The following is a 25,559-nucleotide window of genomic DNA, read 5'->3' as shown; positions in this document are numbered from 1 at the left end:
TCGGGCCTGGCTATCTGATTGACCTGAACTGTTTCCATAGATAAGCAGAATAAAACATAGCACTCTACTTTTAGACTTGGCCCAGGGTCCAAAATAATTGGCAAGAGATGTATTAACTCTATTTAGGGCATAACCAGACCCCTGGATGCCTCATACAACGTCTTATTGAACTTTGGAATTTGGTGTACTGAAGAGGTGCAGCTAAGCTTCTTTGATAATACTGATAAACACTAGCACTGCAACTAATGATTATTTTGATAATCTAATGATTAATCAAATATTTGGCAACTAATTTAACAGTTTTAATTGACTTTTCTGATTTTGCCTTGAGTTTCTTTTTAGTCTTGAGAAGAGAGGTTTTATTAGGCATGTCAAGAAGATAAAACCATCTTCTGGAAATATCATTTAATAGACTGTCACTAAATTATATGATGATGTTTTGTGTTTTTTATTTAAATCCAGATTTAAAATAATAAAGTGGTAATGTATAGAGAGTAATCTCATAGTAGGCCTACAAGAATGAAGTCATCAAATTTTTAAGTTGTAACATTATGAGATTATAAATTATTTTAATTTCTTAAAATATTGTACTCTAATCTCATAATGTTATGACTTTTATTCTCAGAACTTTAATACTTTAAAACTATATTCTCCTGAATCCTATTATGAAATGATTCTTAAACATTGTAAATTTATGCTCAACATTTTCTTATTTTTAGTGTGACTCTAGATGTTACAAGTATAAATATTTTAGTTTTTTTTTTTTTTATGAATGTTTAATTCAGTATATTTCACATCCCACTCTTAAGTAGATAAGATTTTCCATTCTTTAAATATAAAACATCTACTAAATATAATATTTCTACTAAATTTAAAATAAAATATGTAATATTTTATAATATTTACCCAGCTGGGGTAAATGCTGGAGTGTTTCCTTTATCTTATATGTAGTGCATATGACAACATTTTAGTCTGTATTTTTTCTCTACACTTTTTTTTTTTATTTACATAATTTGGACTGTGATGTTTTCTTTAGAGCATGTCTGGACTATATCCGGCTACATCAGGCTCTTGAGTTACAGCACTCCTTTTGTTAAATTGTGTTTTGAGTTTAAAAATATTTTACATTAGGTCACATGAGAACAACTATTTGACAATGCAAATGCTGACAGATTTTATTGTCGATAATCACAACTACTTGTTTCGGCCCTAATTAACACTGAGAGAAAACCGCAAGGAACAATAACAATGGAGAAAGTTTGAAAGTCTTGAAGTACTTCTTTGTGGTCGCTGAACTTCACTCAGTTGCGTTGAGAAAACCCTGAAGTAACACTGTTGCACATCTGACATTTTAATGAGAAAATATAATTGGCTTTATAGTGTGCCACAGAAGAATATGTAACATACACTGCCCTCATAGCGGTCTCAACCGGCCTGTTTCGTTTTCATCCATTGGTCCCTCGTCGCCCGAGGGTGTGTTGTGGAAGACTCAGGCTTTTGATCTGTTGATAGGACCGGCACTCTGGAGATCTGAGTGTTTCTCAAGGTCTGACTGTGCTCCAATCCCCTCCTCCTTACTATATAATTAGCTCTGGACACTGAGGATGACATCCATGGGACTCAGCAAGACCATCCAAACTACTTGAATTGTCCTCGCTGGAAAATATACAACCTCCAGCATGTACAATATTTACTAGCTGAAATATCCATCCATCACACCTGAGAGTCTGGAAAACGTCTCGGTATCTCATAACAGTCTGCTCTTGACGCAACAGCGGAGGATTGAGAAATATCAGCCGAGCCCTAAATAGCCTCTATTTCTAACCACGGCACCACGCTAGTCCATTCTCTGTTTCGTACTCTGTCTATTTTTTCCTTTTCATTGATTTGTTGCTCGTATTCTTCGGTGTCCCCATGCCCCCCTTTCTTCTTTGTGTTTCATAATATTCCAATTCCAGGCTTGTGTCCCCAATCGCTGCGATTTCAAAGCATATTCTTGCCTCCGTTCTCATTGGAAATAAGCTCTGTGTTGTGTGTAGCGTGAGAGCCAATAGATCCGAGCTTTCTCTGGGGAGAGCCGTATCTGAGGGCCGTAAATGATGTCGGTGGTTGTGGGATACGGGCTTGTATCTGTGTCAGACTAATGTACGTGCTGAGTTTCTGTGTGTCTGCGGTAAGTTTCATGTTACAGTGATATGGTGGCAGTCTAAGCCATTATAAATCGAGATGTCTTAAAATTGCTGCCGGTGTTTAGATGGCCAGTGTGTGTGTTTCTGTACCCGTGTGTATATGACTTCTGGTGCCACTACTAAAACCCCAGTCGTGACCAGACGCTGCCTCGCTGCCTTTATGTATTGATTCAATTTGGATGACTCTATACAGACAGATTCTGCACTCTAGTAGATTGTGCCTTGTCTTTCTTTCTTTCTTCCTCTCTCTCTCTCCGTGTCTAACACAACAGGGTTGTGCAAAAGATTAATTGGCTCCCTTTCAATTCATGAATGTTCATTTAAATTGAATTGGCCACACCCCACAAAACATTGAAATGGAATGACAGGCAGAGAGAAAAAAAAAAAAAAAAAACAGTTAATGCATTCTAGTTAATTAATTGTTCTTCCTCTCTGGTCCACAAAAGTGAATCCATCCATCCATCCAGACTATAAACCATCAAATTTCTTGACAAACTTTTATTGTCTACTAAAAATGTTATACAAATTTCTTGAAATTTGAGTCCATTTTAATTCTGCTTACATTCAGGAATTGAATTGGAAATGCAAATCAAATCATGTAATTCCATAAATTTCATATCAACTCATAACCTAAAGAACTGTATTTTAACAAAAAAGGTTTGTCAAGAATGACTTTTTAGAAAAAATATTTTATTAATAACTATTAAATACTTTATTACTGTCTTTACAGACAGAGGCATGGACCCGGACGGAAGAACACTTAATTTCCCAGAATGCCGTTACCTGTTGAATTTCTTTGATTTGCTATCCAGTAAATTCCTCTTCCTGTCATTGCAATTCAGCATCCTGTGGGGTGTGGCCAATTCAATTCAAATTCACTTACTAATTTGTTGTAGTTATTGTGGTTTAATGTAAAAAACTTTTAAAATGCTTACATTTTTATGTGATTTGATTATAATAATTATGTGAACATACTGTAAAAATAAAGTAATTATGGTATTGGTTACTTGTTGACAAGTGACAAATTTACAAATTTTAGAAATTTACAACCAAAATCAGAGTGCAGATTTTGCCTCCTCATTTTAGAAGACCAACACACGTCGCTGAAAACACGCACTCACACACACGTCAGTGAGGCAGAAGAGTAATGGCCTCTCAATGCCTCTTGCTCAGACTAATGAGAATCTCAAATCTGACAAGCGGAGTGCATTTATCACACATACACACAAACACACACACGCTTACTGACACCAAACCAAGGGCGTTAAACACACACACACACACACACTGTCTGTTCCATTCAGACATGCACAAACACATTAACATACACTGTTCAGGAACCTTTAGCAGAACACTTAAAGGAACAGTTCACCCAAAAATGAAAATTCTGTCATCATTTACTTTCTTGTCAAGCTGTCAAAAAAGAGAAAAGAGCACCATAAACTAGAGCATGTGACTCATACTTCATATGTCAAGGCTTACAATAGCTTTGTGTGAGAAACAGACCAAAATCTGTCAGTTTTATACTAAATCTTTTAGAATCTCATTTGCGCTTGTGCATATTCATCCTTCAATGATGCAAAACATGGTGAGGGTGAGTAAATGATACATTTTTCTCTCTTTTTTTTTGTATAAAACTGAAGGTCTATCTGGTTGTAGGTTCTTTCTCTCTGTAGCTCTGCTAAAGTGTGTTCTGATTCTAGATAATTAACAGATTGTAGAAGAGATGCAAAATATTAATATACAATGCAAATTGATATGGGATGCCACAGTGAGGGAGCCTTAATTAGAGTGGTTTCTGAGCCACGTTTGATCTTTTAATCAGGTCTGGGATTGAGATTAATGGTTGGAGATTGAGATTAGGATTACATGTGGGATTATCCCATTGGAAGACCAGAAGAATCTGTGTCATCATTGAGCGTGTGATTAGAATTCGATGTTAGCACATCTATAGGCCTCACTCTTGACCAGGTGCCACCTCATATAGTTTCCAATTAATCAGATTAAAGGCAGGGACACCAGCTGGCATCTTGTCATGAGAGAGATCAGACAGAAACAGTCTGAAGCCATTAAGATTTGAGTTGAAATTAGGTTTATGTTTGATCTATACTCACATATTCAGATCACAGAACTGATAAAGTGGCAAAAGGAAATACTTAGGAAAAAAGTGTATTTAAAAAAAAAAAAAAAACTTTTCTTTTTCCTTTCAAGCCTGATCGGTATATTGGTATCTGAATGATTAAATAATAATGTTCATGTACTTCGCAGATTAATTTTAATATATGATGCCTGACTTTTAAATGAACTGTATATCTGCCCTGCAACCTTTTGTAATTTCTCTAAAAACCCAGTTAACACAAATGACTGGAAGGTCAAAGAAAACTCATGGAAAGTCATTAAAAAAGTATTAAAAGTAGCTGGTTGCTTTTTATATAGCTGATACTGGAGCTTTCAGATGGTGTGTTTTAAATGTTGAGTTGCTGACTGGATGTTTATTAAGGGGAAATTGACCTTGTGACCATATGGCCTAATGACCGGTTCTGCAGGGGTCTCTTACACAGCTGTGTAGTCTAAGCCTTTGAGAGGTCTCTGTAAATGCTGCTCTTGTAATATACTCTTTGGGCTAGAACTGGATGGAGAAAATGGCAGATTGGTCTCAGTTCAGAGTGCGCAGGCTTGGATTGGAGAACGCAGCGTGAGGTAGAGAAGATATACTGTACTTCAAAGAGAAGCTATACTTGTCGGCACACATACACAACAATACATGTTTGAGCATGAACCGCAACATTCTCCACAGAACATTTGTAACACTGTGTCCGAACCAGGCATCAAGTACTACTTGTATTCACAGTGAATGTGATAAGCAGTGTTTTATTCATGGAAATAAAACAAACGCTGCAAACAGTGGCTTCAGAAGTTAATATACTATTTGAGTGATTCGTTTATTTAGCAAAATAAGATTTTGCTTGCTTTTATTAATACATATTGATATATGCTGTTTTGAGATGGGATTTGAAATTTCATTAGCATATACTGTATAATTAAATTGATTAAATTGGCTAAAATTCCTTTTGCATTTTCATTCTAATTTTTATTCTAAAATTTTTTTTAATTTAATATACTGTTTAAAAATTTGCTGCGCTTTTTCCTGTTGTGGCGGTTAGCAAACAGTGTTGCATTACCGTGTGCGCCCTCTTCTGGATTGGAGTGTGGATCACCTGTGACCGACTGTATTTGTTGTCTTGTATGCACCGAACCGAGATGTCAGTACCGTGACGGTTCGGGACAAATACATGTACTGTTACACCCCTTATATATACAGTCACAACAAAATTTATTCAGACACCTTGAACATTTCATTCATTATTACAGTTTATTCACTATAGTTTAAAAAAAAATGGTAATAAAATACGACAAGATCTCAGAGTTAAACTGTGTCAGAAAAAATTAATCTTAATTGTGTCAGATAACACTTAAGCAATACATGGTCAGGTCAAAGTGTCTGAATAATTTTTGGTTCCAAATTTTTATCAATTTTACTGGTAGTCCACTGTATGAAGAATTTTTGGGTATATATGTCACAGTTTACTTCCTCACTTACATAAATGAACTATAGTGTCCTGCACCCACTAGTAAAAATATATACAAAATTATATCTAGTGTCTGAATAATTTTTGGTTTGTTTGTATATAACGAACTCTTAAACGAACTCAACAAGAGTTTGTTTAATTGAATAAGTAAATAAGTAAAAACCTTTACATTCTTCCAAAAAAAATATTCGTTATGGAATCTTGAAAAATATATATACATTTATACACTTACTCTTAACATATTACATAATAATAAGTGTTAATTGAGCACCAAATCAGCATGTTAGAATGATTTCTTGAAGTATCATGTGATACTAAAGACTGGAGTAATGGCTGTTGAAAATTACATTTTAAAATATTCCATATAAATGGAACATTTGTTTTAAAATTGTACTACTATTTAGCAATATTACTGTATTTTTTTTTATCAAAGCAGGTGGTGAGCATAAAAGAGACTTATTTCAAAAACATACAATTTTACCGACCCTACATTTCAAAATATTTATTTAATAAAGAACAGTAACAAAACCATGACCCTACAACCGTAATATGAACCAAACTATAAGAAAGTTAAACTGATACACCCCTGATAGATGGCTGGTTAGTATAAAACTCAGATTAACTTGAAAGAGATGTGATTTATCGCCTGTCTTTGTGACGGAGTGTCAGTGTCTGAGTGAACCACAACATTCTTAACTCAGCGCTCTCTGAGAGACTGTAAATTAAGGGCTTTGTGTGTGTGTTGTGTCTGTTTCTTGAGCAGAGGACAGTTTGATGAAGAGTTTAATCTTCTAAAGAAGAGAATGGAACACTGATTTTGTCTCTCTCTTCTTTTCTTTCCCATTCCCCAAACTTTTCCTGAAACAGCATAATATATTTTGTTGTAATGTGAAAATAACATATTAGAATAATGGAATAAATATGATGATAACACCCAAAGCTATTTGTGTGAGAGCCCAGGAGCTGGGTTGCTGAGCACTGAAACATAGCAACTGGGTACAGACCTGTCACAGGAAACTAACCATCCTGAAATGACACGAGTCTTCTGCACTGTGTGTGTGTGTGTGTGTGTGTGTGTGTGTGTGTGTGTGTGTGTGTGTGTGTGTCATGTCAGTCTAGCACAGCATGGTGTTTGATCACAGCTGCGTATGTATGTGTGTGTGTGTGTGTGTGTGTGTGTGTGTGTGTGTGTGTGTGTGTGTGTGTGTGTGTGGATGAGCATCAGTGCCCTGTAAAGAAACTCAACCTCCCAAATCCTCTTCACCAGGCACAGAGGCGCTGAGCTCGGCATGTCTTAGCTGAGCACCCGGGGGTCTTTCTGTCTCTCTCTCTCACATACATTTCTTTGTGCATCCTGCTGGTGCAGGCTATGAACTATCCATACAGAAACACATGGGAATATTACATACTTTAGTAATATCACATGTCCAAGAGTGCTGTTGTACTAAATGTAATAAACTGAGGCCGAGATTCAGCCTTAGGTCACCAAGTGTGATATTGCTTTTTTACAATACAATACAAAATTTGACCAGTTAGTTTCCTATGTATTGATTGCCTCCACCAGAGAAAGTAGTTTCAAAAGAAGAAAAAGCATACATTTTTGTATGGTCTTTCTTTCATACACTTTCTTTCTTATGATTTCTTATGACTTTCATTGTTACATTTGCTCTTTCTTTCTTATATACACTTTTTAAATGTGAGAAATAAGCGGTAAATGATCCATGCTAATCTCGCTGCTAGTCCTTGGTCAGGGTAGCGCCATATTTAATTTTTGACAGGAATGGAAACGAGGCTTTGAGGGATAGATACAGTGCGTTCAATGGATTGTACTGTTGTTTAACAATAATCCAATTATTCAGCTTTCGAAAAACAAAATTCAGTTGTGAAAATTACTTGATCTAGGACCTTTATACAGTTCATGCCATTGTACAGACTGCAAGTCTATCCCTCACAGCTTTGTTTTCATCTGTGTTAAATTCAATATGGCATCTAAACTGACTAAGTTACAGTACAAGGCTTTTATGGGCAATTGCCAGAGCATTGTTGTGTGGTTGATAAGGTGTTCAAATTGGTTATTAGATTGTTGCTATACGGTTGCTATGGTGTTCTGGATGGCTGCAAGGCAGTTTGTAAGTAGTTGCCCAAGTCAAAATAACCCACCCTCAATGGCTTTATGACAATCTGGTCCTTAGATTTGACACAAGTCCTTTTTTAAATGGAAGTATATGGGATGTTGGGGCTGTTTTATTGTTTGCCTAATGGAAATCGTATTTCATATTGCTTAGAAAAGTAATATCACATCTTTCATTAACAAGCCACATGAGTTCTAGATCATGTCTGTAGCACAAACACTTGTCCTACCAAACACCACTAATGACAGAGCGAGCTTGCTGTCATCACTGCATCTCATTCTGTTCTTTACATCATTACTTGCATTAGTACTGAAGTCATATTTTGATTCAGGACCAGATTATAACAAGGCAAACTGCTCAGCATCACAGATCTCACAGTGGTTATTGGAAATCAACTATGTTGCGTGACCGTTATGTATGCCTTGTTGGTGTCCTGATGTCTCCTTTTGAGATCAGAGCTGATCTTTCGTTCTCTCTCTCTCTCTCTCTGGATCTCTCACTAATTGGAATGGTTTCATGCTGTGCTCGGTTAGAAAGAGAATGAGAGAGAGAGAGGGAGAGTGTCGGGCAGCTTTCGACAGCCTACACTGCATTTCTTTGATAAAGACTCTTCCAGTTCCTCCTCCCAAAATCTTCACTTACCCCTGCACACAACCACCCACTCCATTCGTTCCTCTGGGAGTCTAGGTGTATATGCGTGATGACTTTAGCAGGCGGTCCCTGGGCTGTGGTTTTTTTTCTCCCCTCCTGAAGCAGAATTGATAATAAAAATAGACCTGCACATAAAAAGTTTGAGGGAAAAACATGTTTTGCTCCCTCCTTCTCCACCAGCGCATACACTTCACCCTCCAATTATAATACCCGCCAGGGGACGACGGCTCCAATTTCTGTCAATACAGACAGGTAATGCCTCTAAATAACAACCTTAAATATTAATGAGAGAGGGGAAAGAGGAGAGGGATCAAGAAATGAGCGTATTTTACATTCATAACTTTAAAAGTCAAAGAAGAAAGTGAGACAATTTGAAGGTAAGACTGCATAATTTTGGGCTTTTGTTTGAAAAGGTTGCCGTCAGGTCATCTTCGGGAAAGAAAACACGAATTGATTTTCCTCTCCTTCTAAATGATTTGCAAAATTAATGTGTGCCGCAGCGAGTCCGAGGGCTGATGAAAACAGACGCAAGCCAAGCAGGGGACGGATCGGTGCCGCTCCGCTAATGCCGCTGCCGTCTGCTTGGCTTGGCGACAGTGGAGGAGAGTCTCGGCGGTTCTCGTATCGATCTGCCCGGCCACTGTCTGCCGGCTGGCACGGATCCCTCTCTGATGTCTGGTGGACATCTGGCTGGGGATGTCGTTTCAAGAGAGAGAAACGTCAGTTCAGCTGCAGGTTTGTTTGATGCTTATCAGGATGTGTGTTGCAATAACACGTCCATTGGAGAGTAATCGCCGCGATGTGTGTCATATGCATCACTGAGCGGTACGTGGCAAGATGTGACGCATCACGTGCCAGCTTTCATGCTAATCGAGATGCACATTGACGTTTGTTGACAGCCAGTCCTCTTGGAATTTCAGTGGAAATGGGATGAGCAGGAATTGTCATCGGTGCCTGAATGAAGACTGATGGTGCTTCTTTCCACCATCATTCCCAGCAGAGGCAGCAGCACAGCCCGCCGTGGCCCGCCAGGGTTGTTCCTCCCATGGACTGACCTTGTCAGGAAGGCAGAACCCTTGTGGCCAAAGCGGATCCCATTCTTCCTCAGGGATTGGCTGACTGGCATTGATAGTGAGAAGGTCATGACCTCTCGCTGACAGACCAGACACCCACGTGACATCAGATGCCTCTGATTCTTTTAACATATATTCATGCTACTATTCCAGTGAGTAACAGATGGCAGTTTTATTTATTTATTTATTTATTTAAGTTTTCAATTTCAGTGTATTTTTAGTTTGTTTCATGTTTGTAGATTAATATATTAATATACAAATATTTGTATTTTTTTATTTGATAATATTTCTTTTAATTACATGTTTTTTTTTTTAGTTACACTATTTTAAGGTGACTTTGTTACAGTGTAAATCACCCTTTGCCGGGAGTTTGATTGACAGGTGATCTGACCAATCATAATGCAGAATCCACCATTTTGTTCAACAAACAAACCAAACAGTTAGTAGTTTAACGTTGGTGGACTTACACTTGGTGTGTATTGACATCTTTCGGTGGTTGAAACAACATACCTTCTGATGTTCATTCATGTTTATTTCATGGTGTGACAAGTGGGAAGAGATGATCGATTCACGTGTTTCAACTGAGGTGCTACAGCGATCTGTCACGACACATTAAAGAGCCACAAAATGGTATTTATTGTTAAAATTTCTTAAAAAATGACAAAATTTGAAAGTTGAGACTGTTTCATATAAATAGTAACCTGCTCTGTCTTGCCTGTCGGTGCCTTGTCAGGGTTCCCTTTTGCTCCGCAATGTATTTTTCACTGCGAGAAAACATGACGTAAAAGCGCCATGGCTTGTCGGACGTAGCAACAGTAGCTAAAGGAGGCGGGTCTTTGCAACGGTCAATTAACACAATAATTAGTGATTAATTAACATGTACTTACCATATGGTTATTACTATTTGGTTTGGGGTTTGTTGCTTGTAGTTATGCATAATGTACCATTATTACTATAGTAAGTACATGTACGATGTGTAACAGGGACACTGTAAAATAAAGTGTTACTGTTTTTTGGAGGTGGGGTTGTATTTTTTATTTTATGTACACAATTTTTTGATTATTTTTTAAATTACTATTGTTGGTTTTTATTTAGATTCAGATTCATAGTTTTGGTTTTCATCCTGATACATATTAAGATTTATTTGTCAAGTTCTCAACAACACAGCATACTGCTGTACTTGTTGTCAATGAAATGAGCTATAAAATGTGCCATTACTGCTACTTCTAGCATCTGGCATCTCTGGGACATTTATGATTCAGCAATATGTCATGGATCCACTCAGATCTTGTGTCAGATGGCCCGCACCAGAGAACAATTAGTACAAAGTTCATAGCAGAGGACATCCAAAATATATAATATGAGTTTTTTTTTTTCCACATTTTTTTTCCCCATTTGAATCAACTAAATTTTATTTTATTTTTTATTTTACTTACAGGTAGTCAGAAATCAGATCGTTATTTTCGTAAGTTTCTGTTCATATTTTGTTTTTAATAATTTCAGATTAGTGTTCTTGATGATGTTTTTTGCAAACCTATTTTTTTCCCACAGATTTTTCAGCTTTTGTCTCTGTAATAGTTTCACTTGACTGTAGTAACTTTGGCAGGCACTCAGAAAAAAAAAAAATGACCAGTGAGGATTCTTCCATTCCATTTTTCATCTAATCCCAATTGAGGGTCAAAGTATTTCCTGTCTGTCAGCTGTTTGTCATTCTCTCTATCTCTCTGTGCTCTTGAGAAGACTTTGCCCGCTGCCACACTGGTATTGTCTGCATATTAATATCTTTCTGGGTTACTACGGTTACCAAAGTTCCCGCTCTTATCCCATCATACACTGATATTGTTCAGAGTAGATTAAAACTTAAATATGTGGCTTAGGATGAGGGCGAGTGTCTATTTTATGAGGGATGATAATGGCCTCTGCACTGTCAGATGCGCCTTTCTCTCTTTCTCTCTCTCTCTTTCTCTCTCCGTCATCTGTTCTGCAGGGGCAGACCCTCAATAATTGCCCGACACTCCTTAAGTCCAATTCTAATTTAGCCCAGCAACAGCAGGGTGGTCACTCACTGGAAATCTAATTAGGAGCTCCTGTGTGTGCTAACGCATATGTGTGTGTGTGTCTCCTGTGAGATGGCGAGTGAAATGACTGATAGCACGGAGGAAGCCATTTGGATCAGTGTTTAAAACACAGGCAGAATGTGTGCCAGGAATATCTGGCTTTTTAAAGCCTGCTCGAGCTATTCCTACCTGAATACTGACCTAATTGATTTCGATTCAAAAACAAAACTGGGTAGAGGTTTGTAATCTGTTTATGTGCATGTCTGCCTGCTAGGTGACCCCTGGATCATGTGACGATATCATGGGACAGGTCAGTGATAATGATTGGTTGTTTTGGCATAAACAGGCCAACGGCTGCGGTCTCAAACCAACAATGTCTTCTTTGTGGTCGAAAGTCACACACACACACACCGTGATACGGTTTCCTGCTTGTTTTTCCCCTCCTCAAACCAAGGGCCCATAAGCAGTTTTGTTAATTTATTTGTTTTTGTTTTTCTCGAGAGCTGTTGATCAGTTCCTAAAACTCACATTTGCAAGACTAAACACGAACCAGAGTCCAGGTTTGTGTCTCTTTCAGCCTTTTTTTTAGCTCACCATTTTACAAAAACTCATGTGATTTTCATTCTTGTAAATCACGTAGTAGCTCCAATATCATGGATGTGATCTGATTATAACTAAAATACAAGTTGTCTAAACGTGTCAACTAAATGTAAATGCGAGTATATTTGTTCCAGTTACTGTGAGGATTATTCGGATGGACTTGCAGATTTCTATCAAGCATGGATTCGGCTCCTATTCTCCTTCCCAGAGACCCGGATGCTTTATGTGCAATTCAGCCGCAATTAGCCTCAATCTCTGTGTGACAAACAGGCATTCAGTGAAGGTTTCTCATCATTGCATGGTTGAAGGGTATAATTTAAAGCGCAAGTGCAATAATGTAGACTAATCAGCTGTGTTTATCTACTGACAGGACCTTCAAGAGCCCATCCACACCCCTTTTCCACTGAAATTCTGCTTTGCCAGGTGCCTGGATGCCACATTTCCACTGACTTGAAAACCAAAGGGCAATATATTTAACCTGTCAACAAACAAATGGGCAGCAGATAGCACATCAAGTCTTATTCCCAATTTTGAGACTGTTTTTAGGCTATTTTAAAAGTAAATAAAACATTCAAATTGAAAGTTTTTTTTTTTTTTTTTAATCAAGAGCTTTAATGGAGTATACAGACATTATTTAAATATTAGTTAAACATAAGTTATTGTTAAAAAATAAAAATAATTTAATAGAAATAAGTATTTAATAGAAAATTATTTAATAAAAATAATATTAGTTATAACTTACAACTCTACATTTAACAGTGTTATTAAACTATTATTATTATTATTATTATTATTATTTATTATTATGATTTTAAGATTACCTTTAAGTGAGCATTAGAATATTAGTTTATAGTTAAAATTATGTTATTTAAATTCTGGCAGATACCAATTAGCAGATAATCATTTTGTTATGGCTGATATTAAAATTGTATACTATTTTTTGCTTCAAAAATAAAACACTAAAAAATAATGTTTAATTTAAGCATCACAATAATATACTGAATGAAAAATAAATATTTTATTTCAAGATTTGCAAACAACTACATTTAACAGTTATTAAATTATTATTATTATTTTAAGATTACCTTTAGGTGAGCGTTAGGTGACAGTAAAGGTAAAAAGGGAAGGGAGCTGCACAATTAAACATCCGATATTTGCTGATACCGCTAAACTAAAAAGTCACAAATATTTGGACCATTATCATTATGATACCGATATACTGTATTGTGCATTCTTACTGAATGAATCTCGAATACAGCTTTCCAACCCAGATCTGCTTTTGCTTTAGTGGAAACGCTCTGAAAAGGTTCATACCAGACGCATATTGGTGGAAGAGGCTTCCCAGGGGTTTCAGTAGGCTCATTGAACTCACGCAGGGTTTTTGAATCTTATCAACTCAGAATGAAGTTGTAGAATCTCCAACTCAGTTGGGTTCTAGGAACTCTATAAGTATTGTGAGGGAGAGGCTGGCCTCTGCCCCTGTTCACAGCTACTTGTGGGTCGCTGACAGCGGGGTTGCTGGGTAATGGGCCGTGGAGAGCCAGAGCACTAATGTGCTTAATCGTGTTTGAAATGACAGAGGAGCCCAGGGACACCAGACTTTATTATGTTGGACCATGTATACAGAGAGGAGACTCATTCAGTTTCTGCTTCTGAGGGTGTGAAAGGGTCCCAGAGTGGAAGAGAATGGGAGGAGGAGGGAGAGGGAGTGAGCGAAGTGTGTCCTTTTTATGTGTCACTTGGGACAAAAGGGGGTGAATCACATTAAAGAGTGCCTAAATCTTATTTGAATTAAAAATCATGTTTCTTTCTCCCTTCTTGGCTGACATGATGTTTCCTTAAGCAGGTATTAAACCGCTGATGGAATTTAAATTCATCCGTGTAAGATTTTAATAGTAATTTTTATCGTGAGCCAGCAGTGATAAAAGCCAGGCTTGTTAAACAGAGTCAACCTGTAAATGAATATAGATCTTTTAAAAGTGATACGACCGCATAGGTCGCGCACCATAAAAACTCGCCGTTCCCTTCCCATCAGGGTTTCCGCGCTGGCCTTGGCAAGTGTTTTTTTTTTTTTTTTTTTAAGTGCTGCAAGAGAGGGAGGGATGCGCGGAGCACACGGCAAGCCAAGGAGCTGTTGGTAAATCCAAATGAATGTCAGATAATCAATCCTGAGCTCAAGAGATTTCTCCTCCTCAAACTTCAGTGCGGCCTTTTTTCTCCCCGCCGCCGCAACAACTCTGCCTCATTTACCAGGGACCCGCAATGGGGCCTGGTGCTCTTCCCACATCGAGCCAACAGAGAGCCAGTGCTGACCCCATGGAGGAAGTGAGGGATAAGCAGGGGTTTAGTCAAATATCGACAGCTGTCTGCTCATCAGTGCCTTGCGTCTCTACGAACGCCACATGAATGCACACTGATTAGAAGAGCGAAAGAGATGCGAACAGTTTGCAAACACGCACACACATTTGTGTGTGCCACCTGCCTGGATAAGGGGGGTAAACTACTGTTTCTCTTGAAGCCAACACGAAAATGACTTAAACTGCTATTCTTTGATTGACAGGCTCCAAAAGAGAGCAGAATCTCATTGAGCCCCGTGTTAAAATGCCCAACTTTACAGCAGAAAAAACATGTTAACAGCTGGTACAAATTGTGGTTTTGGTCTATATAGCTAATTATGCCCTTCATGACTGTGAGGGGGGGGTAATTTTTTTTTTTTTTTATAACTCATCCGTTTAAATTATATTAAGCCTTAAAGTTCTGCATAATTAAGGGCACGGCCACTTGAGTCACAGGTGTATTACCGTCATGTCACCTCAGCTCCACCCACGTCCCGCCTCTTTGCCCATTTTCTGTTATCCGGGAGTGACGCGTGGTGATGTGCTGCCAAAATGGCAACGGCCGGCTTTAGGTTTCAAAAATGCTCTTCAGAAAACTACAGGTGACGTCATGGACACTACGTCCATATTTATTTACAGTCTATGATTGAAACCTTTGGGGTCATTAGGATTTTTTAAACGTTTTTGGAAGATGTCTCTTATGCTCCAAGTCTCCATTTTATTTGATCAAAAATACAGTAAAAATTTAATATTGTGAAATAATATTATTGCAATTTTTATTTTAATAAATAGGTTTCATTTATGCCTGTTATGGCACAGCTGAATTTTCAGCATCATTACTCCTGTCTACAGTGTCACGTGATCCTTAAGAAATCATTCTAATATTCTGATTTGATACTCAAGAAGCATTTCTTCTTATTATCAATTTTGAATACAGTTGTGCTGATTAAAGTTATGATACTTTTTTTTTTCAGGATTCTTTGGTGAATAGAAAAGTTGAAAAGAACTGATTTATTTGCAATAGAAATATTTTGTAACATTATGCATGTCTTTTCTGTCACTTCTGATTAAATGAATGCATCAGTGCAAACTTTTGAACCTGCAGAAGAATGTACTATAGAAAAATGTCCAAGCTGCGCTTTTCCATTCAATAGAAGTTAATGGTGTAAAATTAGTGAATCATTTTTCAGCCTATTTCTTGCACAAATGTATTATCTGCACTACATTCCAAGTCTTCTAAAGGCCTAAGTCACATATGTACTACATATACTATGTTTCTGTTTTGTTTATTGTTTGCTTTTTGGAGATGTTCCCCATCCACTTTCATTGTATAGAAAATAGCTTCTCGAATATCCTGCTAAACTACTCCTTTGACATTTTACGGAAGAATGAGGTGCCATATTGTTTTAGATTGACATTGACATGAGTTGGTGAATTTTCATTTCTTCATATGGATGTGGTCTGATTTAGAGTGATGTGGCTTTATACTCAGAGGTGTGCTATGTACCAGTCCTTGAAATTAATAGATTTTTGCAATTGTACTTTAAAGCCTACCAAACTATCTTGAGATTTAAATGCAGCTCAATGAGAAACTTGGCTTTGTGAGCCATCAAGCACCCCCTTGAGGAAGACCACTTTGTGTAGAAACAGTTATTAGCTAGCTAATGTCTGCTTTATTATTGAATCTCTATAATTGAATTATTGAACTCTCTATTGGTTCCAATGTGCACTTCAAAACTGAAGTCAGTATACATTGAAGTTCTGATATTGAACTAGAATCTATAGAGCAGTTTCTTCGGTTGTATGTGTCTGTGCAGTGTATATGTTTGCAAAGAAAATTAATATGGCTTTGAAAGATTATCTACCCAACAACTGCTCTCTGTGGCTGAAGAAGATCCTTTAGCTAATGTCAGTTTGGCGTACTATAAATGTCTTGTCAATGTTATTGATTAGCATTCAACATACTGTCAACCAAATAGCAGAATTTTTACATAATGGGGTGTTTGCTTCTCTGTGAACGATACTCGCGATTCTGCCTTGAAACTTGGCTGAAAATCATTGTGCCAAGACTTGTAAACCATTGTTGGAACCTGCATTTGCTTTAGCCTGGCTGTGATTTGCAGAGCTTTACAGAGACAGAGAGAGTGAGCTGAGGGGAAGTAATTAAGTCCAAATCCATTTAGGTCATTTAATTAATTGAGGGACACGTTCACTGGTTTCCCAGTCCTATCAGTGTTCACATCAGCCTTGAGTGCTGATTGAGATGCCATTTGGAGCATATATTAATGGCAGCAGAGAGAGCAGCAGAGGAATGGGCTGTCTTGTTTTATCTACACAACACTGCTGAGGTCTCAAACTTTTGAGTCTCTAAAGAGGGCTTCGCCTTGAGTAAAAGGGACATCTTTATATTGAAAAAATATTAGGATGAGACTTTAGTAGTTAGTTGGGGGGGATGATTTTGTACATAACATTTTTTTTTTCATTTGTTTAGCAAAGATATACTCTTTCTCTCTCCTTTTTCTTTTCCCTCTCTTGCACTTGTATCCGTCAGTTTTCACATGATCACCCCATCATCAATTCCTTGAAAAGCAACACCGCTTTTTGCTTTGGTTCTGCAGTCATAAGACATCCAGATGGTATAGCTTGTGCTCATCTTGTTGTGATGTCTTGTTTGTTTGTGTCCATATGAAAATGACCCCATGATCCTTTCAGCTTCAGTCTGGGGAAGATGATGTCTCACATTTTGTGCTGTATTAGTTCTAGAAGAGCGTGCGTGTATATGCTCCATTAGGAGCGTACCACCCTGTCCCTGTACTCAGTTCTCTAAGTATAGCTAATCCATCAGACATAATGTCCCATTATATAGCCCTGACAGTGTGTATCTGTGTGGGCACAGGAAGTGATTAATACTGATCGGGCTTGATATAAGTGCTAAAGTGAGATGTTTATTTGAGTTGCTGATCCAAAATACAGGCTGATCATTAAAATTTAAAGGACACAAAGCAATGTTTCTAAACTGATGGGTCACAACAGAAATGAGTCACAGGTCTGTTCTGATAGCAGTCAGGAGGGAAAAACATAAAATAAAAAAGGCAACTAATCATTTAATCATGCATATTTATGATAGAAAAATAGAAAATGTTTCTTGTATCTGTATGTTGAAATTAAAGATTGTGCATATTGGCGCACATTCATGTCACTTGGAATAAGCCGACTTAGGCAGACATAGACTGGTTTCAGGACTTCGAAAGTTCAGAAAAATATGACCCAGACTACATTTAAATATTGGTTTAACAAGGATAAATGCATTTTGTGTAGTCAGTTATTGAAAAAACTATCAAAATATAAGAGAGATTTAGAAATCAGACTTGTGAATTTTCCTTTTTAGGCAGTCATGTTAATAATTTTGCATATTTTAGACCAATGGAATTTGTGATTATATTAATATATTTCTGTATTTCCTCTTAAGTACATTTTTGTTTACGTTTGTAATTGGTCGCCGGATGTAAAATCTGCATCCCAAAGCAAAACCAGTTGAGAAACACTGTACTAGAGGACAGTCCATCCTCTTTTTGTCCATTGTATTGTGTATAATATAACCTGATGCCAAACTCATTAATGTTAGTATCTCAGTCTGTTATGAATCTAATACAAACACTCGAAGCGGCCATCAATAATTCAGCCTATTTTCAATAGAACTTTTTGGCAGGAGATTTTCATTTTTTCCATTGCCCTGAAAATAAGTTTTTGATCCATCCCTGTTGGCCTCGTGTAAAAGCTGACAGACTGAGACGGCATCCCAGCAGCCTTTGCGGTTAATTGAGTTAAGTCACCTGTGAAAGACTGTACAGTTCGAGTCAATGAGCCAGGTGTCCCCCAGGCTGGGGCCCTTATAATTTAACCTATTGTGCTTTCACACACTCAGTCCATCTCTCTTTCTTTCCCGAGCTCTGTTTCTGCATTATTACGTTCGGCATGTTAATAAGAGATATGCTGTCACTGTCTGACTCGGTGTGGCTGTAGGATGCTTGAATATTACATTTCATTAAAGAGATAGTGAAAGTGAAATATCAGTCATTATTTACTCACCCTGTTGACAACCATCTGGCTTATTTTCATCCAGAAAGGAACATTGCGCTTGTTGTTATATATTTTCCATGCAGTTAGTCTGCATGGCGACACTTTCAAGCTTAAAAAATGATGCAAAATAGTCATGGCAGTATCCTAAAAGATGTACAGTACATATGACTCCTCATGTGCTGCATTAGACTTCTGAAGTTGTATGAACCATTTAATGCCACTTTCTGAAGCTTGAAAGCCTAGGTCCCCATTCATTGTAATTGGATGTAAAAGCGCAATTTTTAACATTTCACATTTTGAAGTCATAGATTTGGAACGACATGCCAATGACTTTCACAATCATTCAGTCACATGTACAGCACAAGTTGTTCAGTCAGGTAGAAGCATACAAAGGGATTTTTGCAGTGACTGTTTTTAAAACGGCAATTGTTGTCATCGCCCTCTTTCTTGTCTTTTCAGGTGGTGTTCAATCTACTCTGTGTCATGCTGTGTGGCTGACTTCTATGCTCTAGCTGAAATGAGGTTGGTGATTTTGGGGTCGCGGCCCCTCTTGGCCTTGACCCTCACGCTCGCCCTCACCTGCCTAAAGCATCTGTGCCATGGTGCGACGCCCTTTCCTCAGGACCTGGAGCCCATCAGCACCGTTGGTAGTGAACGTAAGTATGAAACTACGCAACACCACTTAGCACTGCAGTTCCTGGGATAAAAGTGACATAATTTCACTGATTTGTTTTTAACTTCAGGCATACAAAAAGTGTTAAAACCTTAGTTTGTTTTCACATCTTTATAATTCAATCAAGACATTTGGAATTATGAATGCTTTATCTTGCATGATATATAGCAATAGGCGCATTAAACCGTACCCAGAATTTAAAAGTAAACCGCCTGCCAAGCAATCAGATCTTGGCAGGCGTAAAGCATTTCACACGCCAAATACATATATCAGCAGCCACGGCTGCCAAGTCCATCCTGACTCCACCTTCACGTTCCCAGCCCTAATCTACCCCATCCTGGTTTTCCGCCCCATGCTACTCCCCAGCTTCCAAACCTATTGGGTCTGAGAGAGCAGCTTCACTCGGAGCTGCTGTGAAGTTGTTACTAATTGGCAAATAAAAACTCCTCAGTCTTGGCTGTGTAGCAAACAGCAGTGTGCAGAAAGGCCGACTCAATTGCAAATGAGGTGTGATAGAAGTGTTTACTGTTTTATGTTGATATTTTGGGGACAACCCATTTTTATACAGTCCATACAATCCAGCACTATATTCTTCATAATTCTTAAAAGGTTAGTTCACCCAAAAATGAAATTTCTGTGATTAAGTACTCACCCCCATGTCTTTCCAAACTCGTAAGACCTTTGTTCATCTTCGAAACACAAATTAAGATATTTTTGATGAAATCCGAGAGGTCTTTTTTATCCCCCATAGAAAGCAACATAATTACCACATTCAACACTGTTTACATTGTATAGACAGTGCAGGCTTCCGGGTTCTACGTCAGAACGCCGACTCAGTATTGGCCGACGATGTACACGTGAGCAGCATGACCGATGCATGTGATGCTGACGCAGGAGCCGGCCAATACTGAGTCGGCGTTCTGACGTAGAACCTGGAAGCCTGCACTGTCTATACAACGTAAACTGCATAGGAGAATGGCAGGGGAGAAGAAACTGTTGAATAAAGTCGTTATTTTTGTTTTGTTTTTCCGCACAAAAAGTATTCTCTTCACTTCATAACATTTCTATGGGGGATAAAAAAACCTTGGATTTCATCAAAAATATCTTAATTTGTGTTCCGAAGATGAACGAAGACTTCCATGGCTGCAAAACGTTGTTTTCTGCCAACTGGCAACCTGAGGTTTTGAAATACTATTGGGTAAATTGGCAGCGGGCAGGATCACACAGACCAAAACAAAAATAGACATTCTGACACGGAACGCACATTTCAAAGTAGAATAACTGTCTGTTTTTTGGAGAAACAAGTATGTGTACTTAGCATGTTTACTAAATCTCTGCAAACATATTATGGTATTTTGTGCTGTAGTACAGTCAAAAAAATTTAATACAAGCTTTGAATGTTGGCTTCAAAAAATCTTGATTGAAAATTTTGAGGATGGATGGATGGATGGATGGACAAAATGAAAGATGGATGGACTAATGGACGGACGGACTAATGGACAGACGGACGGATGGATGGATAGATTCAAAATTCTTTAATTCTGAATAAATTCTGTTAAATTCTGAATTGTACTTTTGCTTTAGCTATTAAGTCATGTGGGGGCTGCAAGTTTGAAGTTTAAATCTAGCCTGCAGTCCCATTTCTCTTTTAATTTCCTATCATTTAAACTTTCCCCCCAAAAAAACTGAATTCGACATGATGGATGTCATATGATTGATGGGTTGGGTGGGGGGGGGAGGGGGAGGACATGTTTGAGCAGGTACAAGAGCTCTGTAGGGTCTTTTGTTCTGCTGAAATGAGTGGACCACATTTGAGAGAGCTGGACTCAAAAACAGATACTGAGCCTCAGGGCCATTGGTGTACAGATAGCTGGGCTAATAGAGCTCTCCAAAAAGAACATCACACAAGTAATGAGACCCATTTATCAACCATTTCCACCTGTGTGAGTGTTTATGTGCTTACTGTATGGGTGTGTGGTTTTACATCCTGAGACTTTGCTTTGTGCTAGAGCCTTTACACTTTGTAGTCTTTAAACCCATTAGATAAGTGCGACTATGTAGCTAAATATGGTTTCACTCCTCTTCTGAACGAAAAATCTTGTTCTGTTCACATAAAATTCTTTTAGGGGAGTGACAACTGCAACATGTAACCAACTGTAACAACCAGTGATATGTTTATTCTTGTTAAGATGATGGTTTGAAACATGTTTGGTCTGGACTATAATATATGGGTTTCTTGTGGAGTGCAGGGCTGGTGGGAGCAACTACAGTGCAGGGAGACCATATCAAAATATGCAAATGAGTCAAGACAGGTACCTCCATTTCTGTGATTTATTTTTTTTCTAGCACAACAGCTCAGAAGAGCTGGCAGTGAGTGCTGTCACTGCAATAACTAGTTGTTCAGTTTGCTTGGACACATGACACATTTAATGTACAATTTAATAGCGATTGTCATCTTAATTTTCAGTAGTAAATTTGGTCACATTAGGGGTCCAATTCTCACTATTAACTATGATGATTGCCTGAATAAACTCCTAATTACTGCTTATTAATAGTTAATAAGGTAGTTGTTAAGTTTTGGTATTGGGTAGGATGAAGGGATGTAGAGTATGGTCATGCAAAATAAGACAATATGTGCTTTATAAGTACTAATAAACAGCCAATATCCTAGGAATATGCATGCTAATAAGCAACTAGTTAATAGTGAGAATTGGACCCTAAACTACAGTGTAATTGTAAATTTAATTGTTGAATGTGACTGTCATTGTTCTGAACCGAATTGAAAAACTAGTTGTTACTGCAGTTTGTGCATTTGCATATTTTGATACCAGTCTGCCTCTCTCCACCATAGATGGTCCCATCAGCCCTGCGGTCTTGGTACAGCCCACACATTACTGGTGAAAAAAAGTAGCATCTTAACAGGCTTTAACAAAATATGGCATCTTTGTTGATTTCACTGTTGGCATCCATGTTTTTTGAGCTGAGTTCGTTAAATCTGTGCTATATGAACAGAACCACACTGGACTAGTTGTCTCTCATAGCATCCAGTGTGATCATCTTTGATCTGTACTTAGTTCACCCAAAAATGAAAATTTGCCGTTAATTTACTCACCCACAGGCCAGTAACAGAAGATTAAAGAAGAACAGTAAAGAAAGTTTTTTGCAGAAACCGTGGTCTTGGGTGATTACAAAGAATGTAGAAAGACTGTTCACTCCTATTAGTTATGAATGGAAGAAACTGCAAAGTGCAATATGGTGGAATGCGTCCCCCTTTCTAAGTAAAAGAGCCAATCGCTGATTGGTAAAGTCATTGTGTCACTGCAGCTGCCGTTAGAAGCTCCGGTTCCCACAGAAACCTGAGACTCGCACTTAGGACTGCACATGCGCATTGGCTGGTCTAGCCTGAAAAATAAGCTTTTTTTAACGCTATTTGAGCATAAGAAACAACATTTATGGGATAGTTCATGTCAGATTTTGTTGCTGATTTGAAATATGTTATTTAATTGTGAGTTCTCCAAGCAGTTTTTGAGATTTCAGGATTCCCCCATTCAAATAGATAGGACTTGGTCTTGGATGCCTGAAATAGCTGCCCGGAGGCGTTGCATATATGGCCACCGAGTGAACAGACTTTTCTTGAAAGGGACTTTAGTGATTCATATAGTGCAAGTCAATGGCTACCGTCACGAGAGTTATATCAGCCATAACATGAATTTATGAATGTATTTATTTATTTTTAATCTATTGATATGGGCCTCTAATGTCGATAGGACATCCCTAGTTTAGTGTTATTCACTGCTATCGTGAGAATAGAAACTTTGGTTATATGTTCATCTAGATAGTATGTGAAACTTGGCAGATTGAAAATGTATATTAGACCTGTTAGTAATCTCTGTTTACGTCCATCGCTTCCTTCAATCTCAAACACTGACTGAGTGAATGTTGCCATAAGGCTGGAATACACTACACTGTCCAGATGTTTGCCTTAATTTGTAATTGGGTGAGTTGATGCTTGTTGCTGAAAGATTTTGGGCAGTTGGAGTTGACAGATTTCCTAGAAAATCGTGTAGTGTATGATGTATCAAACGTATTTGATATTTTGAGGCAATTTTAGACACATTATTTTCATTTGTCATGCGTCTCCTAGCAAGGAGGCGTATGTTTCTGCGGGAGTTTGTTGTGTTTGGAACAACTTGAAAGTCTGGTAGTGTGTGATCCTCAGTTGATTAGTGTAAGATGCTCAGATTTTCTTTGTAACCGTTTACAACGTCTGCAAGTGTATGATGCTTAGCGTTCAGATTCCGTCCTTTAAAATTTATAACTTCAGTTTGGTTGAATAATCTTAAATTATTTTGAAGAATGAAGCTGAGAATTCTAGAATATTCATTCTCATGCAGTGAGTTCATGCAGTGTTTTCAGACTTGCGAGAGTCATGTGGATTGAAGTTTCTTTCTCATATCACTGGTTCATTGGTTCTGGCTGTATGTTGAGATGCAGACACTCTGGGTGATCTTTATTGAAGGATGATCCTGCCGAGATCAGATGATGGTGTTTACCCAGTCAGTGTCTATGAAAAAAGAGTGAAGTTTCTGCTCCAGTTTAACCCTTACATGTTTGTTTACTGTAGCTCCTGAACATCAGAGCGAGCTCCAGTTCCTGCTGCGGCCACCTGTGGTCTGCCAAGCTCAGGAGAAATTCAAAACAATACTTTCATAATCTCTGAGTAACTGTAGTAACAGGAATCATTATAAAGTCCAGATTTTCTTTCCACCCCAAGGTCATATTTCCCACCCTGTGTCTGCTACTTTTGAGCAGTGCACAGTTTCCAAACAGACCTGCAAATTAAAGGTCCCGACAGGTCATTGTGAATGTCTCTGCGGGTCTGAAAATGTTGTGTAACCCACTCAACCTCTGAAAGAAGAGCATGCCAAAGTGACTTGTGACTCATCTTTGACATTGTGCTCGAAAGTAATCTTTTTAAGTGTAAATGAGATTAATTAGCAAATGACATTTCTGAGTGTAAACACACTTACACATCATAATTGCTAACAGCAAAGTGAGATCTGTGATATCACTATAAACATTAAACAGTTTTTGATGTGGAAGGGCTTTTTTTTATTTTTTATTTATCGAGGCCCCCAGACAGACCACCAAACTACGTTTTGTCTCCATCCAACACTACTACATTTTTTTGTCATTTTTAAGTGAAAATATGTATATAAACTGCCGTTCAAAAGTTTGGGATCGGGTTTTAATGTTTTTAAAAGCAGTCTTTTATGCTCACCAAGGCTGCATTTATTTGATTAAAAATACACAAAAAACAGTAATATTGTGAAATATTATTACAATTTAAAATAACTGTTTTCTATTTGAAAAATAGAAAAAAAATGTGAATGTTTCTATTGTTGCTTCTGAAATTTTTGACAAATATTAGACAATACTGAAAACTCCCAAAAATGAAAATTCTGTCATTTATTACTCACCCTCATGCCGTTCCACACCTGCAAGACCTTCGTTAATCTTCGGAACGCAAATTGAGATATTTTTGTTTAAATCCGATGGCTCCGTGAGGCCTACATAGGGAGCAATGACATTTTCTCTCTCAAGATCCATAAAGGTACTAAAAACATATTTAAATCAGTTCATGTGAGTACAGTGGTTCAATATTAATATTATAAAGCGACGAGAATATTTTTGGTGCGCCAAAAAAAACAAAATAACAAATTATTTAGTGATGGCCGATTTCAAAACACTGCGTCAGGAAGCTTCGGAGCGTTATGAATCAGCGTGTCGAATCCGCAGTTCGGAGCGCCAGAGTCACGTGATTTCAGCAGTTTGGCGGTTTGACACGCGATCCGAATCATGATTCGACACGCTGATTCATTACGCTCCAAATCTTCCTGAAGCAGTATTTTGAAATCGGCCATCACTAAATAAGACGTTATTTTGTTTGTTTTTTTGGCGCACCAAAAATATTCTCGTCGCTTTATAATATTAATATTGAACCACTGTACTCACATGAACTGATTTAAATATGTTTTTAGTACCTTTATGGATCTTGAGAGAGGAAATGTCATTGCTCCCTATGTAGGCCTCAGGGAGCCATCGGATTTAAACAAAAATATCTTAATTTGTGTTCCGAAGATCAACGAAGGTCTTACGGGTGTAAAACGGCACAAGG

The 25,559-nt window shown here is 37.9% G+C and overlaps 1 protein-coding gene across 5 annotated transcripts in view; it reads left to right on the top strand.

The window, feature by feature from the left end:
* Positions 1 to 25,559, top strand: part of sema6e (sema domain, transmembrane domain (TM), and cytoplasmic domain, (semaphorin) 6E) — a 154,843-nt gene that overhangs the window by 79,602 nt on the left and 49,682 nt on the right. For all 5 annotated transcript variants that reach the window (XM_051866641.1, XM_051866642.1, XM_051866638.1 and 2 more), the window contains one exon: positions 19,168 to 19,364. In XM_051866641.1, the coding sequence (XP_051722601.1) occupies positions 19,226 to 19,364 (139 nt within the window). In that variant the 5' untranslated portion in view covers positions 19,168 to 19,225. The remainder of the gene's footprint in view (positions 1 to 19,167; positions 19,365 to 25,559) is intronic.

The sequence above is a fragment of the Ctenopharyngodon idella genome, chromosome 16, assembly GCF_019924925.1.
Source record: "Ctenopharyngodon idella isolate HZGC_01 chromosome 16, HZGC01, whole genome shotgun sequence".
NCBI classification, from domain to species: domain Eukaryota; kingdom Metazoa; phylum Chordata; class Actinopteri; order Cypriniformes; family Xenocyprididae; genus Ctenopharyngodon; species Ctenopharyngodon idella.
The sequence above is the reverse complement of the archived record's forward strand: the minus strand, read 5'-3'. Positions and strand labels throughout refer to the sequence as shown.